This window comes from Megascapheus bottae, chromosome 35, assembly GCF_031878675.1.
Source record: "Megascapheus bottae isolate mThoBot1 chromosome 35, mThoBot2.hap1, whole genome shotgun sequence".
Classification (NCBI taxonomy): Eukaryota; Metazoa; Chordata; class Mammalia; order Rodentia; family Geomyidae; genus Megascapheus; species Megascapheus bottae.
This window is the reverse complement of record NC_143543.1, coordinates 2,317,067-2,333,098: the sequence shown is the minus strand read 5'-3', so window position 1 is coordinate 2,333,098 and position 16,032 is coordinate 2,317,067. Positions and strand designations below refer to the sequence as shown.

The window sequence follows — 16,032 nt, the reverse complement described above, 5'->3', positions numbered from 1 at the left end:
AGTTTCCCTGTATGGGCAAAAATCGATCAGATATAAGCTAAAGAAAATCAGGGCATTGCCCCATTATTTCCCTAGCCCATAACAATCAAGAGCCCTCAGTGACTTTTTTTTGCTCATTGGTCATTGCCCATGGTTCAAGGTGACATCATTGTGTGTCTTCTCTGTGACTGCAATGCTTCATCCTGCCTGGTCATTTGTTTTTGTGACATTTCTATTTTTCTGCTCTCTTGTTTAATCTCATTTGTGCATTTGGTAAAGATGGAGAAGTACTCATTTTTTCAATATCCAGATAGAGGCAGAAGTGCCATCCCAACATAGAGATGGTAGGAGAATTGAATCAGCATCATTTGAGCTATTTCTTTATTTTTCTAAGCTGCACTGCTCTGTAAGATCTTTTTTGAGTGTGTGTGTGTGTGGAGAGACAGAGAGAGAGAGAGAGAGAGAGAGAGAGAGAGAGAGAGAGAGAGAGAGAGAGAGAGAGAGAGAGTATGTGCATATGTTTGTATGTTAGAGAGAAAAGGGGAAAAGAACGAGGAGAGAAAGCAGAAGAAAGAGGAGACAGGAGAGAAGGTAAAGAGAGGGAGTGAGGCTGAGTTCGGTGGCTCACGCCTGTAATCCTAGCTATTCAGGAGGTTGAGATCTGAAAATCAAGGTTCAAAGCCAGCCTAGACACAAAGGACCCGAGACTCTTATCTCCCATTAACCTCTAGATAATGGGAAGTGGGGTTTGGTTCAGAGTAGGGTAGTAGCCTTGAGCTGAAGAGCTCAGGGACAGCAAACGGGCTGAGTTCAAACCCCACGAACCCACCCTCCCCCCAAAAAAAAGAGAGGGAGGAAGGGAGAGAGAGATGAAAGAATAGGAGGAGGAAGATCGTGATTTCTCACGTTGGTAGTCCTTGCCTAACGTTTATACATATTTTCAAGTAGAACTAACAGGGAAGAGGAAAGTGATATTGACCACATTTACAGATGCTTCACAATTCTAACTGTACGATATCCCATCTTCATACAGATAGTCCCAAACTCCTTAATTCCTCTAGAGCGTTTGGAAAGGCTTTTGGAGATTTCCATGTAGAGGTCCATAAGGAGAGCGCAGCTATGGTGATTGGCCTCAGTTCTTTCTGCTCTGGGTCTCCTTTTCCCCTTCTGGTTTGAAGTAGTGTTAATGATTGTAAAAAGATAATAGTCATCCAGAGGTAATGAATATGGCAAGGAATAAACTCACGAGCACCATTTTAATTTGGAAGTGGTCTCAGGACCGGAGGTTATACAAAGTCGAGTCTGAAACACCATACGTTTTATACCAGCTCGTGTTCTATCTATTCCTATCAAATGCTATTGCTGGCACTTATATTCCTCACATTCTTCTTCTTCGAAGTACAGTTAGAAAGTTTTATGGAGCAGAATTGTTGTGAATGGATTTTCCTTTGGGCACTGGGGGCTAAAAGATTTCTCACCTAACATTCATCTTAATACAGGGACACCATATTTCTCCAATCTACTTTTAGAACGAGGCTACATGAAGAATCACCTCAAAACATCAAAAGATAAATTAGAAGTATTCGAGAGAAAGGAGATGAAATATAAATATTAAGAGAGAAGAAAGGGGAATATATAAGGAATGGAGCCTCTCTGAAGTATTTTGAATAAAGCTGGGATGATTTTTATTACAAATAAAGCTGCTTGAGGGCCAACATTAGTAGCCTAGCCCTGTAATTCCAGCAGCTTTGGAGATTTGAGGATTCAAGCTTAAAGCTGGCTCAGGCACCAAAAAAGGCAAATCTGTTCTGAAAAATAACTTAACAGGGGCCAGAAATGTGGTTCAAGTAGCAAAGCCATTTGCCTAACAGTCACACAGGACCTGTATCCAACCAAACCTCATACTGAAAATGACAACACTTGTTGGAATTTCTTCCACACGGGTTAGCGGGCTTCCCCACAGCTCTGGTGGTCAGTGGATACTGGTTTTGTCCACATTTAACAATGAATGAAGACTTTCGGTGTTTGTAACTGGCTGGTGCTACAATCAGAAATTCTTTTAGGAGGAGATTTCAGGCATCCAAAACCACTCTACAGTACATAGGACAGCTACCAGTTGCAATGTCCCTTTTGACCTTGACTCAGAAGTCAAACTGCCATTGCTCTGATGTCCTACTTGACTGTATTAGTCAACTTTCACCCATTGTGGGAGAGGATCCCAGCAAGAACTGCGGAGTTCCTTCTGGAGGTCACAGCCATGGGGAACCCCCCTCTCCCCCCGTATATAAATAATAGCTGGTCACTTGTAGCTCATGCCTATTTTTCTAGCTAACTCAGGAGACTGAGACCTGAGAATCATGGTTTGATAACCAACCTACACAGAAAAGGCTTGGAAACTTTCCTCTCCAATTAACCACCAAAAAAGCCAAAAGTGGAGCTGAGGTTCAAGTGCTAGAGGAGTAGGGGAAAAAATACTGAGACATGGAAGCCAAGAGTTCAAACCTGCATACTAGCACAAAGAAGAAGAAAGGAAGAGGAGATGGAGGAGGAGGTGGAAACCACACAGCATATTCTTTGATCATCTCAGATGATTCTTCTCAGATGATTTATTTTACATTTAAAAATAAGATTGTAAAATGTACTTGACTTCTAAAAGTCACACATTTTGCTTCCTCTGTTCTTCAACATATGTGTGTATATGTTTATAATCTGTAGTTTACAGAATGGAGGCATTAAAAATCAACAAAATCAGGAAACAAGGAAAATCCTCTGTTAGGGTACTGCTTGAGAAGAAATAGCACTGCAAACAACCTATTAAGCAATGCTATTTGAATACCCTTAAGTTAATCAAGAGCCAACAATTCAAATGTCAAGAAAGATGCGATTTTCACAATGAAGCTAACATTTCCCAACTACACTACCAGAATTCACTTTTAAGAGAACTAAAAAGGTATACATTAAAGTGCAAAATGGCAGAGAGTGGAAGCTTAATGAGAAAGTCCAGCCTATTACCCTGAACTAAATAATTTAATGACCAAGAGAACTAGGGATGGTATTAGCCTGGGAAAAATGTACCCATCAAAGAATTTCCAGAGATCTTCCTGCCCAGGTCACAAGGTCTTCGGATGAGTATAAATCTAAAAGCATCTGGTCATAAAAGGCATCACTGAGTCTATGTATTTTATAAGATAATAGATTTGGTGTTTAGCTACCTGCTAATCAAATAAGGAATTGGGACAGCTACTTGAGTAGAATTCCCAATTCATCAGAGACTAAGAAAATAACTGTCACCTTGTCATCATTTTCTTGACCTTCCAACTGTGATTGACACTTGTACATAAACGGAAAGTTTCCTCCAAGATCCACCTGAAAGGTTAGAGGGAGCCCTCTCAGTTCTGATACTGTGGAGGGGTAGGAATCTTTCTCTGTAGATGAAAGAGTGAGGCAGTCAAAGTGTTTAAAGCACATGGAGCAAGTAGATTGGGAAGGAGCAAAACAGCCTGCGGAGAGAGGCCCTAAGTTTTGGGTGTCAAAAAAGAGTCGTTGGAGAGGTTCACTGTTACAGAAAGAAGCTCTTCCCATACCTCCCCTCCCAGGCTGTGCACTAATTGCTTCTGCAGTGCTCCACCCAGATCTTTTGATTTGCTGAATGAGAGCCCAGAGGATGATGGGAAGAAGAAATGTTTGAGTGGGAAACCGTGCCATGATCAGCCACAATACCACCTCTCTTCCCCTATCTACCTAACAGGTCCCCTTTCTTTTTCTCAATCCCTTTGCAGATCCTCAAGCTGTGTCTGTTTTATTTTGTAGGACATCTCATCTAAACACATAGAAAAGAAATACCTTGCTTGGGTGGGGGAAGTATCAGAGGCCCGTCCCCCTCCCCCCCAGAATGGACAGAGTAGAGGATGGAAGAGAAAGGATGTGCGTGTGTTTACAAACTGGGCAGGGAGCGGTGCCAGCCGTATCACTTACTGTATTAACCAGTCATGTCCAAATATGTCACCTTCCTCTAATAAGAGGATCTCATCAGAGAGGATAATCCAGAGCGGGTTTCATGGATGTCTCATTCTTTTCCATATGTCATTAGGGTGACTTATGTCACATGAGTGTGCAGGACAGAGTGATGATAATCATCTCACTCAAACCATGGAGAGGATCAAGCCTGTCAATCAATATGCATACACACATACATGCCTCAAAAGACCTTTCCATCGTCTTATGGCCATTGGATACTTAAACTGGTCTAGCAAATGCAATTAATTCAAAGACGTAGACAAATGGTCCTCCAGGAATTTAGCTTAGAGAAATACACACACACACACACACACACACACACTCATTGATGAATCTTGGAAATGCTATATAATAGAGAATGATAAATAGATGGATGTCTGATTGAATATGTTTTATATATTCTTGTCTGTTACTGTCATATGTCAAATTAAGGCTTGATTTCTAATCAGAAAATATATAAGGTTATATCAAGGAAGTGGAATTCTCAGCCACCCGTGGTAGAACGTGAACCAGCAGGAACTTGAATGATACTATAAAGGATGTAAATAAACTTGAAAGTTGACAGAAAAGGTGCAATCACACTATTACCATCAGGTCAGGATCTTGGAGGTTTAGCACTCAGTTATGGATATGGTTGCTGTGTGGTGAAGGACAAAAATGAAAATAGGAATTAATGAGTACATCTCTTTAGGAAGCTCTATTTGCTAGTTCTCTATTCAAATTCCTTAGGAAGGAAATAAAAGGCTAAGGAATGGAGAGAAAGAAATAATCCTTTGAGATTCTGACGAAAGCCTTTTCTTGGATAAATTACATTTGAATTTGGTTCGCCACTTGGTGTTTGTGAAATCTGAAATTCTGAATATTGTACAGTTTTACTGGAAAACTATATCTCACAGAATAACCCTATTTTGAAACAGTCTGAATGAAACCTATTTTTAACTTCATAGTGTTTGTGTGCAACAATCAATAAGCCCTTGTTGGCAATTAGTGATTTTTCCATCAATATAAGGTCCAGATGTGTACTGCTTTTTGTCTTTATATAATTTATTCCTCTTTTTGATGCTGGTCCTAGGGCTTGAACTCAGGGCCTAGGTCCCTGATCATTCTTTACTCAAGGCTAAAACTCTACTACTGGAGCCACAATTTCACTAGTGACCTTTTTGGTTGCCTTTTGATGGTTCATTGAAGAGAAATCTTGCAAAGTTTCTTGCCCAGGCTGGCTTCCAATTGACATCCTCAGATCTCAGCCTCCTGACTAGCTAGGATTACAGGCATGAGTCATCAGTGCCAGGCTAGGCCTCAATTTTTAATGTGCTTTTAAAAGAATGTGTGTATTACTTCATACTGCTGTATGTATATGAACATTTGCATGGTTTGTTAGGTGAGAGAAGTATGTGACTATTCCTGGGTTTCATCAGACTCTTAAATCTAGGATTAAACTAACATAAATTAGAATGCATTCTGTGTTGACTCCAAAACCTTAGGTTCGCTGGAACTTTCTGAGCCTACATTACTTCAATGAAATTATTAAAAACTTAATGGTGTTGAGTATTAAATAAATGATTCAGGATACTAATAATGAAATCTGTAAATGCAAACAAGTCTTTTTCTAGATAAAGCATGTTTACATTATCCTACATGTTCATTTACGCTTACTTAACTGCACTTACATATACATTTAAATCCATTTAACAATTACATAAATTCTAAATAACTGTTGCATAAATTTAATTATTTATGGATTTGGGTATTTTCAAAAGTTTTGAGAATAACTGGGCAGGTAATTAGAAGGAAATGGTTTTACTCCCTTATTTTTTATGTATTTGGTGGAAATGCATACCTGATGTTGAATATTACCTGTATTCTTTTATTTATACATTTTTATTTTATTTATGAATGGAAAATTATGCTTTCATGTATATTTTATTCGTAAGAATTAAGGTTAGTCATCTTAGCTTCCCAGCACCTTCTAAATAAGGTATTCCAATTAAAAACTAAAATAGAAGTCAGACACGAGTAATTCATGCCTGCAATCCTTGCTTCATGCCAGCCTGGCATGAAGAACAGCAGACGAATATCTCCAATTAAGCAACCAAAAGCTACAAGTAGAGCTGTGGCTCAAGTGGTAGAGTGCCAGCCCTGAGTGAAAAAGCAATGGGGCAGCTCTCAGGTCCTGAGTTCAAGCTCCCGCATGCACACACACACACACACACACACACACACACACACACGCACACACAGACATGAAAACTTGAATTTCCATGTTTACTGCTCATGTTTTTGATTATGAGAATGCAGGTCCATCTTATATAAGGTTTTTAAATTTTCATCTCAGCAAATGAAAAATAATTAATAGAATATGAGAAAGTTCTATAATTGTCTTTTTCGTGAGTAATAGGGCATGGGGAGCTATCCCCGTAATAAATTATTAAAAGACCCAAGTTGTGAAATAATATCCTATTATAGGTCAGAATTATTTATACTGTTAGCAGCCCAAGGACTATGCAGGGGAAATTCTTACAAACTGTACCATTCACCTGGCTACACAATGGTAGAGAAGGGAAAAGGGCAGATTTTAATGACATATCAGCTTTTCAACTGTCCTTGTGATCTTGAACCTTCTTGGCCTTTCAGACATCTGTGTTGTCTGAGAATACAAAAAAAATTCCATCCCAGCTCCTCAGGAGGCTGAGATCTCAGGATCATAATTTGAAGTCCAGCCAGGAAAGTCCATAAGACTCTTACCTCCCATTAATCACTGAAAAAGACAGAAGTGGTGCTGCAGGCCAACTGGTAGAATAAAAGGAGCTCAAACTCAGAGTTCAGGGCCCAGAACTGGCATCTGTGTTCCAGATGCCAGTAGTTTCTTTGGGGAAAAAGAAATACAGCGTTGTTGAAAGCAGAAAAATCTCTTCCCTATTTACAGCTGCAAAATAAATAGCACCAAACAGGATAGCTGGGCATAATAAGGGAAGGCCTGGGTTCAAATCCTGTTTCCCCACCCCTACCTAGCAACAGTTGATTCTGTAAATGAATATTTCCATTTTCATTATTATCACATAATATTGCCCGCACACATTTTAAAGACTGAAGTAATAGCACATATCTTAATGTGAACCCCTGATGTCGAGAAACAGGTTAATTCAACAGTTTTTGAAGCCTGTAAAACTTTTCTTGTAAGTTTTTCTGTGTCAGGCAATGGCTTTCAAACTTTGTTATACTGTCATGGGGTATCCAGGAACCATGTTTTAAGAACTGTTTATCCATAATTGAGTCTACACAATGGATAGACAGACAGACAGATAGATAGCCGATAAATGAGAGAGAGAATGAATTCATATGATTCTAGATAGCCAGAATTATCTTAAGAATTTTCAAACATCTTTTCCATGAGACAAACAATAGAACTTGAAAAAAAAGAAGTTCTGCGTAATTTATCATAGTTCATGCCTTTTCTAAATGTACAGGATAAAGTTATAACTTAAAAATAACCTTCTTCCAAGACATGAGAAACGGTATCAATGTTCGTGAAGTAATGCACCTTTTATCTGGTGAATATAATGTAACCCTTCTATTAATTCCAATAAAAAATATATGAGAAAAATAACCTTCTTAAAAATAAGATGTCACCTTTAAATATTTTTATTATTTAGTAGCTAATACAAAGGGTTACCATGTAGCCAAGCAGTTTTATGCCATTTATCATCCAACATGTTTTTCAAATGGATTTCTTTCAAAATGTATAGGTAAATATGTACATAACATTGTTGTAGATGTTTGCTAACATGTGTTTGTCTCCCACCTAATTAGCAAATCATCCTGTTACTGGTAAATATTTTATGATGTTAACTCACGAACAACTAATAGCTAAATAGAAACTAGATTTGTATTCTGCAGTAAAATCTCTGTAAGTTCATTGTTTACTGCTGGCCAGGTGCCGGTGGCTCAGGCCTGTAATCCTAGTTCCTCATGTGGTTGAGATCTGAGGATCACAGTTCAAAGCCATCAGGGGCAGGGAATTCTGTGAGATTCGTAACCCCAGGTTACCACCCAAAAGTTGGAAGTGGAGCTGTGGCTCAGGTGGTCGACACAAACCTTGAGCAGATAAACAGAGAATGTGAAGCTCTGAATTTAGGCCCCAGTATCAACACACACACACACACACACACACACACACACACACACACACACACAAACTAACATTAATGTCCCCCAAAGGGGGCACAATATTCCAATTTGAGAGTATAGGAAGGGAATATCCAGCTTTCTCTGTAATCTTGGAGGAATGGTGCTATGTAAATGCTATCAGATGCTTACACTGTGCAATGTAAAGTTTGGTGCTATTACACCCATGAATTTATGCATGAATCACCTAAGAGCTAGTATAGACAAGTATAAAATGGAGTTAGAATTATTTGACTAGACAATAACTGGAGAAAATTAATCATACCAAGATATTCATACCATCTATAATATGCTCTAAAGAAAATATAAGCCACAAATTGGATTTTAAAATCATAATGTAGCAGGGCACGGTGGCTTACGCCAGTAATCCTAGCTACTCAGAAGGCTGAGATCTGAGGATTGCGGTTCAAAGCCAGCTCAGGCAGGAAAGACCATGAGAGATTTTCCTTTTTAGATCAAATCCCCAAAGTGCTTTCTTGAAAAACTCTGAGAAAAAAAAAATCACATGTTCTCTTTTTTGTATCTCCTGTGGAGAATTGGTCAGACCAGAGCTATGTAACTACTTAGGTCCTTTAACTTGAATATCTTTTACCCCAAAGTAGAAAATTGCTTCAGATTTAAACCCCTTCTCAGCCCAGGCAGAGCAGGAAAGACTCCAGTAAACTACCACAAACCCAGAAGTTGGAACTGTGGCTCAAGTGGTACAAGAAAAAGAAGCTCAGGGATAGTGCCCAGGCCTTGAGTTCAAGCTCCAGGACTTAGCACTACTAGAAAAAAAAAAAAAAGGAAGGATGGAAGGAAGGGAGGGAATGAAAAAATCCCATCTTCTTTCTGATTTTATAGACACTTTGTATATAAAGATGAATAATGGCTTTTAAAGAACCTTTCTTCCAGGTTGCATCACTAATACACCAGTGAAAAGCATGCATCATCTCTCGATGCCCCAGGGATTTGTAATGAGTAGCTAGAAGTGACACTCTGTGGACAGCTCACCAAGCATGGCTGGGCTCTGACTGGGTGTTGGGTCTCTGCATCTCACGGCTCGCATTGGTCATTGCAGGAAGAAGCAGCACAGCCACTGAACCTATCAGCGAAACCCAAGACTTCCGATGGCAAGTCGCCGGTGTCCCCCACCTCTCCCCACATGCCAGCGCTGAGGATCAGCAGTGGCACTGGCCCCCTCAAAGCCTCAGTCCCAGCTCCCTTAGCCAGTCCTTCCTCCAGAGTTGGCACAATAGGTGAGTGTGGTTTCTCTTGTCCTGGCTGGTTTTCCACGGGCGGTGATTGCATGGCCTTGATTGGATGGAATCCCCCCACCTGACGGCCACGCCACATGGCCCAGGCCCTAGTGAAATGTGTAAATCAAGGTCCAGTCCGTCATTCCCTCGCTGAGGGAGCTGTACCTGTTGTGTTTATATGTGTACGTTTTGTCTCTTAAGTTTCTGAGACATAGACAGACAAACAGACAGACAGACAGAATTACCCAAAGGACCCTAAATGACTAAGAGTGCTCCATGTTAGCAAGATGTTGAGGTTAGGATCACTTGCCTTTTCTGTCACTGAAACGGATACCTATTTCTTGAGATGTGTAACAGTGTTTACAGCAGTAAGCTGCAGTCTGTCTATATCAGCAAGGGACCGTCAGGAGGTGACGTCTGTTCCAGTCCATTCTGCTTGGAAAAACTCCTGCCTGAATTTGATGAAGTATTATGGAGGATTATTATTCTTAGATTGCTCCCACAGGCTGACAGATTTCAACAAGTTTTGCTTCATAGTATATACGTCCGTTTGAGCATATGTACTTAGGTCAACACACATCTCTTGAATGTTTATTGCTCACATAAAATTGTGAAGAGGCTAGAAATAGTGGTCATCAAAGAGAAAGCTGAACTTTGCGTTGGAGAAAAGCTATTTAGGTTGTTATACAAGACAGCTATCACAAGGGTTCATCCAGAGCATCGTTCCAGATCAGCAGACCCAAGGAAAGAGCGTGTCAGATTCTATTTGGCAAGAATCAGAAAAGACTAACTTTGAGCTAGCACAATGTAAGCTGAGCTTTGCAGTACACACTTATTCTTAGGCATTCTGAGCGGTGGGGAGGGGGTGGGCGGGAAGGAATAAAATACAATGTTTAAGAAATGCACTGAGTTAGATAAATTATCCAGTGCCTTTGTGCTGGAGACAGAGGAGTGTAGCTTTTTAATTTTTGGAAATAATGATCGTGTCTCCTATAATTATGGAAGAGAAGACCAAAATGGAAGAAAATTTGGAGGAAGAATAAAATTTGGTGTGTGTAAGAGCTGGAATACACTGGGTACTGATGATGTAATAGAGAATTTCACATATGAAAACTCTTCCTTGACCGAGGTATGGGAGCCATGAGGAAATAACGTTTCCTGGAAAAGACTGCACCTGAGTAAGAAATCAGAGTTGTGACCCACTGTGTTCATTTCCCATCTTTGTGTGAAAAGTTACCCTAACACATAGCCACTCTAGGCAGCCAACTTTCATCATCTCCCATGTTAAACTGGTTAATGCTGGCTTAGGATTTGCGTGGTTACAGCAAGTGGGAATGGTGGCCCATATCCAAGATGGCGCCATTACATGGCTCTTGGCTGGACACACTTGACTCCCAGGCCACTCATAACAGGACAGGTATCTTCTCCAAGGCCACGACGTGAAAGAAAGAACAACAAAGCCCTAGTCCCTTTCTCTGACCTGTGCTGAAATCTCACATAGTTCTGCTTGATTCTTCTCATTAATGGACCTACTAAGCACATCCACACTCAGTGGAAGAGGAATTAGTCTCCAGATTTTAAAAGAAAGTGCATGAAAAGCAATTGTTGGGCATATTTTTTTTTTAAACTCCCACACCTTTTTTAGAAGGAAAGCTAATGAGAAATGTCTTTGAATAAGTGAGAAGACACAGGGTATAACATTCTGGCCTAGGAAAACTGTACATTCCACCAAAGGGAGGTTATTTATGGTGCAAATTCTGTAGCAGGTTAAAGTGTTAAGATTTAGCTGGAGTTCACAAATAGGTAGAATTTGATAAGGAAGATTTTGTTTAGCAGAATCGCAGACTGCCAATTACAAAGATTCGGAGGATGTGAAAAGACAGTACCACTGATGAGGTAGGCGAATCTTTCCAGTAAATTCTGTAAATTGTGAAGGGTCTACAATTTAAGCAAGGAAGAAAGGGAAAAGAGTCAAGAGTGTGAGATGAAAAAGGATTCGCTTTAGAAAGAGACTGAGAGAAGTAAAGGTTCAGAGAAAGTGTGGACCAGACAGAGCATTGGTTGAAGGAGTAAATTCCAAAACCTGTCATCCCCACGGAGTAGAATTTGAGATGAGTGCGGAGAAGGCCTGGTCCAGGCAGGGCAGCAGTTAGAGGAGACAGAGAGAAAACTGAAGTCTGAAAATGTTGAGGATCTAAATGTGCTCTTCCATCATTATGCTAGAATGCCATGATTCTGCTCTGCATTCTAAATGGCCAGGCTTGAAGATTTGCTTTTATGTATAGACTACGTGAAAGAAAAAATATTTTATTTGGCAAGAAGGATTCACTACACTAATACACGAGAAAGCTCAGAAATATCCGTGTTGATGTTTGACTTACTTTTGCAATGTGATTGGAACTAAAATACTTAACACTTGAATAGTGTATAGGTGTCTTATTGTATATAAAGAGTTGGTTTTTCAATGCAGAATTTTAATTCGGAATTCCTAAAGATGGCATAGTATTTTTTGAAGACAAGACATCATACGGTGTCATTTATCTTATGACTTTCTCTACTCCCTACCAAAACATCTTATTTTTTTTTCCTTGGGAAAAAAATATATATTTCTTTATTTTCCAAGGCATTGGAGCCACTGCAATTTACTTTTTTCTTTTCCATTGCGTGCAGATGTTGAAAGCTAAAACTATAATGAATAGTAATGTAGTTAGGTAAAAGATGTGAGGATTTAATGGTGTTGGAAAGGTCACCCTGAAAGAAGAATTAATGTGTTATGCCATTAATAAACCATGCAAAACTGTGGACTAAAAGATCACTAAAGTTATCACTAATGACATAAGGGCCCTTTGCTGTGTATCTATTAGCTACAAACATACAAAGTGACTTTTCAAGGTTGGTGACCAATATCACAGTTTTATAAGAATGCTTTTGACTGGTATGCAAATAAGAGGCCCTTTAAAAGAAAAAGGTTCCTTAAAACAAATCAATAGCCAAGCCTTCTGGCTCTGCCTGTAATCCGAGCTACTCAGGAGGCTAATATCTGATAATCAAGGTATGAAGCCAGCCTGGGCAGAAAAGTCCATGAGATTCTAATCTCCAATAAACCAGCAGTAAAAGGCCAAAAGAGGAGCTGTGATTCGAGTGGTAGAGCAAGGAAATGAGGCCTTCGGTTCAAGTCCCAAGACTGGTACCCCCACCCCAAAAAGAAGGTAACAGATAATTTTTGAATATTTTTGCCTAGATGGTATTTTTCACACATAAATCTTTTCATCTACATTGTCCATCCACATAGCACTTTAAACTTTTTTCAAAGCATTTCTCAACTATTTTTCACTTTAGTTAGTCTATAATTATAGAATCTTCAACTAGACAGAGCAAATATCCATATACCATATATTCAAAAACTTTTATTTTAGCCCAGCACCGGTAACTCACACTTATCGTCCGAGCTACTCAGGAGGCTAAGATCTGAGGATCACAGTTCAAAGCCAGCCCATGTAGGAAAGCCCATGAGACTCTGATCTCCAGTGAACCATCAGAAAACCAGATGTGGAGCTGTGGTTCAAGTGGTAGAACACCAGCCTTGAGCAAAAGAACTCAGGGACAGTACCCAGGCCTTGAGTTCAAGCTCTACAACCGAGCCCCCCCCCACACACACACATTATTTTCCATATATATTGCAGATAACTAAACAGATCAAATGCCTACTCTTTCCCAGGAGTTTTGAAATAAGTTCCTTTCAGAGGATAGATACTGCTATGATTCGATGCTCGTTTCTAATTTGAATTTTTGTTTTCTTTCTTTGGGTGCCAAGGATTGAGCCCCAAGGCCTCACACATTCTAAGCATGTATTTTACCATGGAGCTAGCTGTCTTCCAAGTCCTCTTAATTCCATTGTTTTAACTTCTTTTTAATTATCTTTCAGTAGGTGTACAGAAAGGTTTCAAAGCCACATGTCATATACCTGACAGTATAATCCCTTTGTGGTTGGGTGAACATTTTTCCTGTATCACACTGCCTGTAGGTAGTCTCTTGGTATTAGAGGCATCATTTATACATGTACTCGTCCATGTTAGTGGAAACGAAATACCTTCTCTCTGCCATGCATGTTGCAATGCCTTGTAGATGAGCCGACTGCTATCTGGGATGGAGGCTCCAGGTATTTTTTTATCATCTATCTCGTCATAGACACATGTTGAACGAAGTAGGGGAGAGCATATATTCAGCTTCATTCATCAGCTACGCTGTTTCTATGATTTCTCAGTTTAAAATATGGTAGCACCAAAGAAGAGACTGCCTTGAATTAACACCGGTTTACTTTTGTTTGCCTGTCCTGGGACAGGAACTCAGGCCTTGGGCACTATCCTTGCACTTGGTTTTTCTCAAGGCTAATGTTCTATCACCCGAGCCACTTCCAGCTTTTCTGAGTAGTTTTTTGGAGAGAAGAATTTCATGGACTTTCTTGCCTGGACTGGCTTTGAACCGTGGTCCTCAGATCTCAGCCTCCTGAGTAGCCTGGATACTAGATGTGAGCCACCAGTACCCAGCTATCATTGGTTTACTTTTATTGTTTGCTGGGGCTAGGACGTAAACTCAGGGCCTGGGCAGTATCCTTTTCCTTTTTCACTCAAGACTGGTGCCCTACCACTTGAGTCACACCTTTACTTGTAGTGTCTCACTGATTAATTGGGGATAAGAATCGCATAGGCTTTTCTGCCTGGCCTGGCTTTGAACTGTGATTGTTCTGAGTAGCTAGTATTAGAGGAATGAACCACTACCACCAGGCTTAGATTACAAGAAAAAAACAAGGTCCAAGAGTGTGGCCTTCGTGGTAGAGTGCCTCCCTAGCATGCATGAAGTTCTGGGTTCGGTTCCTTGGTGCCACATACACAGTAAAGCCAGAAGTGGCGCTATGGTTCAACAGTGCCCAGGCCATGAGTTCAAGCCCCAGAACTGGCAAAAAAAGGAAAAAGAAAAAAAAAGGAAAACCAATACGAAGGCTTTAATGCCAAACCCTTACATCGTGGAAGTAGGGGATTAAGTGAAAAGACTGTAATTCACAGTAAGCCACTGGAAATTGGAGATGTCAGTCAACCAAAGCTGGCAATTACACTAGCACTGCACTTTACAGTATACAAAAATGCTTTTACATGTGTTACCTAATTCTGGTGAGCTTTCATCAGTAAGGAGATGGCTACACATCAGGGTCAAACATTTCAATAGTAAAAGTGGCCTCAGAAATACAATACATATTTGTGGAAAATTAAATGAACATATTATGCCCTTACTTTAATGCTATACATAAAAACTTGTCTATAAAATAAATATAAATTATATATATATATATATTAGAGTAAGAATGTGTCTTTCCTTGTCCTCGGACTTTAACCAAAATCTGGGTCATGTGCTATGGGTCTCCAAGGATGAACAAAAATGATCCATGAACTTAGAATTAGAAAGGCATCTATTTTCAACTGAGAAATATGGATTTGTTCCCTCAAAGCACTCATATGGACAAAGCAATACAATTGAAATGGGGGGAAGGGTGGAAGAAAAGCCCTCAAGTAGTAGCCATCAAAATCTGATGTGACAATCTTCAAAACAAGGCAGTGTGACAGTAAAAGCTTTCCCAGGGTTTCAGAGGAGTTGAGAGATAGACTGTCCTGAACGTATCTGGCCTGTGTCAGAAAAGTGCTCACAGAAAGGGTGACATTTGGAGAAATTCACAAACACACAAGGAAGAGAGCATTTCAACACCAGAAGAATCCTGGAAGACAGCACTAGAGACAAGGGAAAGGAGACACAGCTTGCACGAGGAAAAGGTCTTGTGCAAACCTAACACCAGGTTCAGGAGTGTCAGAGCTTAGGCAGACATGGGAAAGCTCAACAGAGATGATAACACAAAGAGGTTTTTACAGCATGTGAAAGTGTTTGGCATGTATTCCAAAGTGATTTGAGGGTTTAGGGGGGAAGACATTGAAAAAATTTTCCAAGTTCCAAGGTATCTGGGAAAGGTCTGCACAGAGGGCTTATCTCTAGCAGATTCTCCATCCTCGTTAACACAGTCAAGATGTAGAAATCCCATGGTGAAGAAACCTTTTCTGCTTAAATTCTGTATTCCCTATGCTTAATTGAATGTAGAATTAAATGGCAGATCATTATTTTATGAAATGCTACTCTAGACTAGAGTATAACAAGAGACAGGGATTTCTTAAGCACCATTTTTTTTCTTTTAACCATCTATTTCCTTGGAAGAGTCTGCAATCCATTATCTGGAAACAGAGTAGACAATAGATTCAAAGAATGTCAGAATAGAGAGATAGGACAGCTAGCTAGAGGACGAAGCCATTAGCCTAGAGATATGTGAAGTGATTTTGGCACAGGCATGAAGATATGAGGGCCTTTTGTCTGGATGTTTGCCTTTTGTCTGGATGGGGTAAAGGAGATATTGTAGTTGGCCTCCAAGCGACTAATGGACAAATGGAAAGCTCTGTGGAATCTAGAGCCAAGAGGAAGATGGTGAAATTCTGTATAAGATGCTGTAGACCCAATATCCCTTGAGTACTCCATTAGAGCAGGGTAGCAGACAAATCATAGTTTTGGGAGCCAAGGA

General features: G+C 40.0%; 1 protein-coding gene across 11 annotated transcripts in view; it reads left to right on the top strand.

Moving 5' to 3' along the window:
- Positions 1–16,032, top strand: part of Sox5 (SRY-box transcription factor 5) — a 732,928-nt gene that overhangs the window by 681,458 nt on the left and 35,438 nt on the right. For all 11 annotated transcript variants that reach the window (XM_090324494.1, XM_090324498.1, XM_090324491.1 and 8 more), the window contains one exon: positions 9,242–9,419. In XM_090324494.1, coding sequence (XP_090180620.1) covers positions 9,242–9,419 — 178 coding nt within the window. The remainder of the gene's footprint in view (positions 1–9,241; positions 9,420–16,032) is intronic.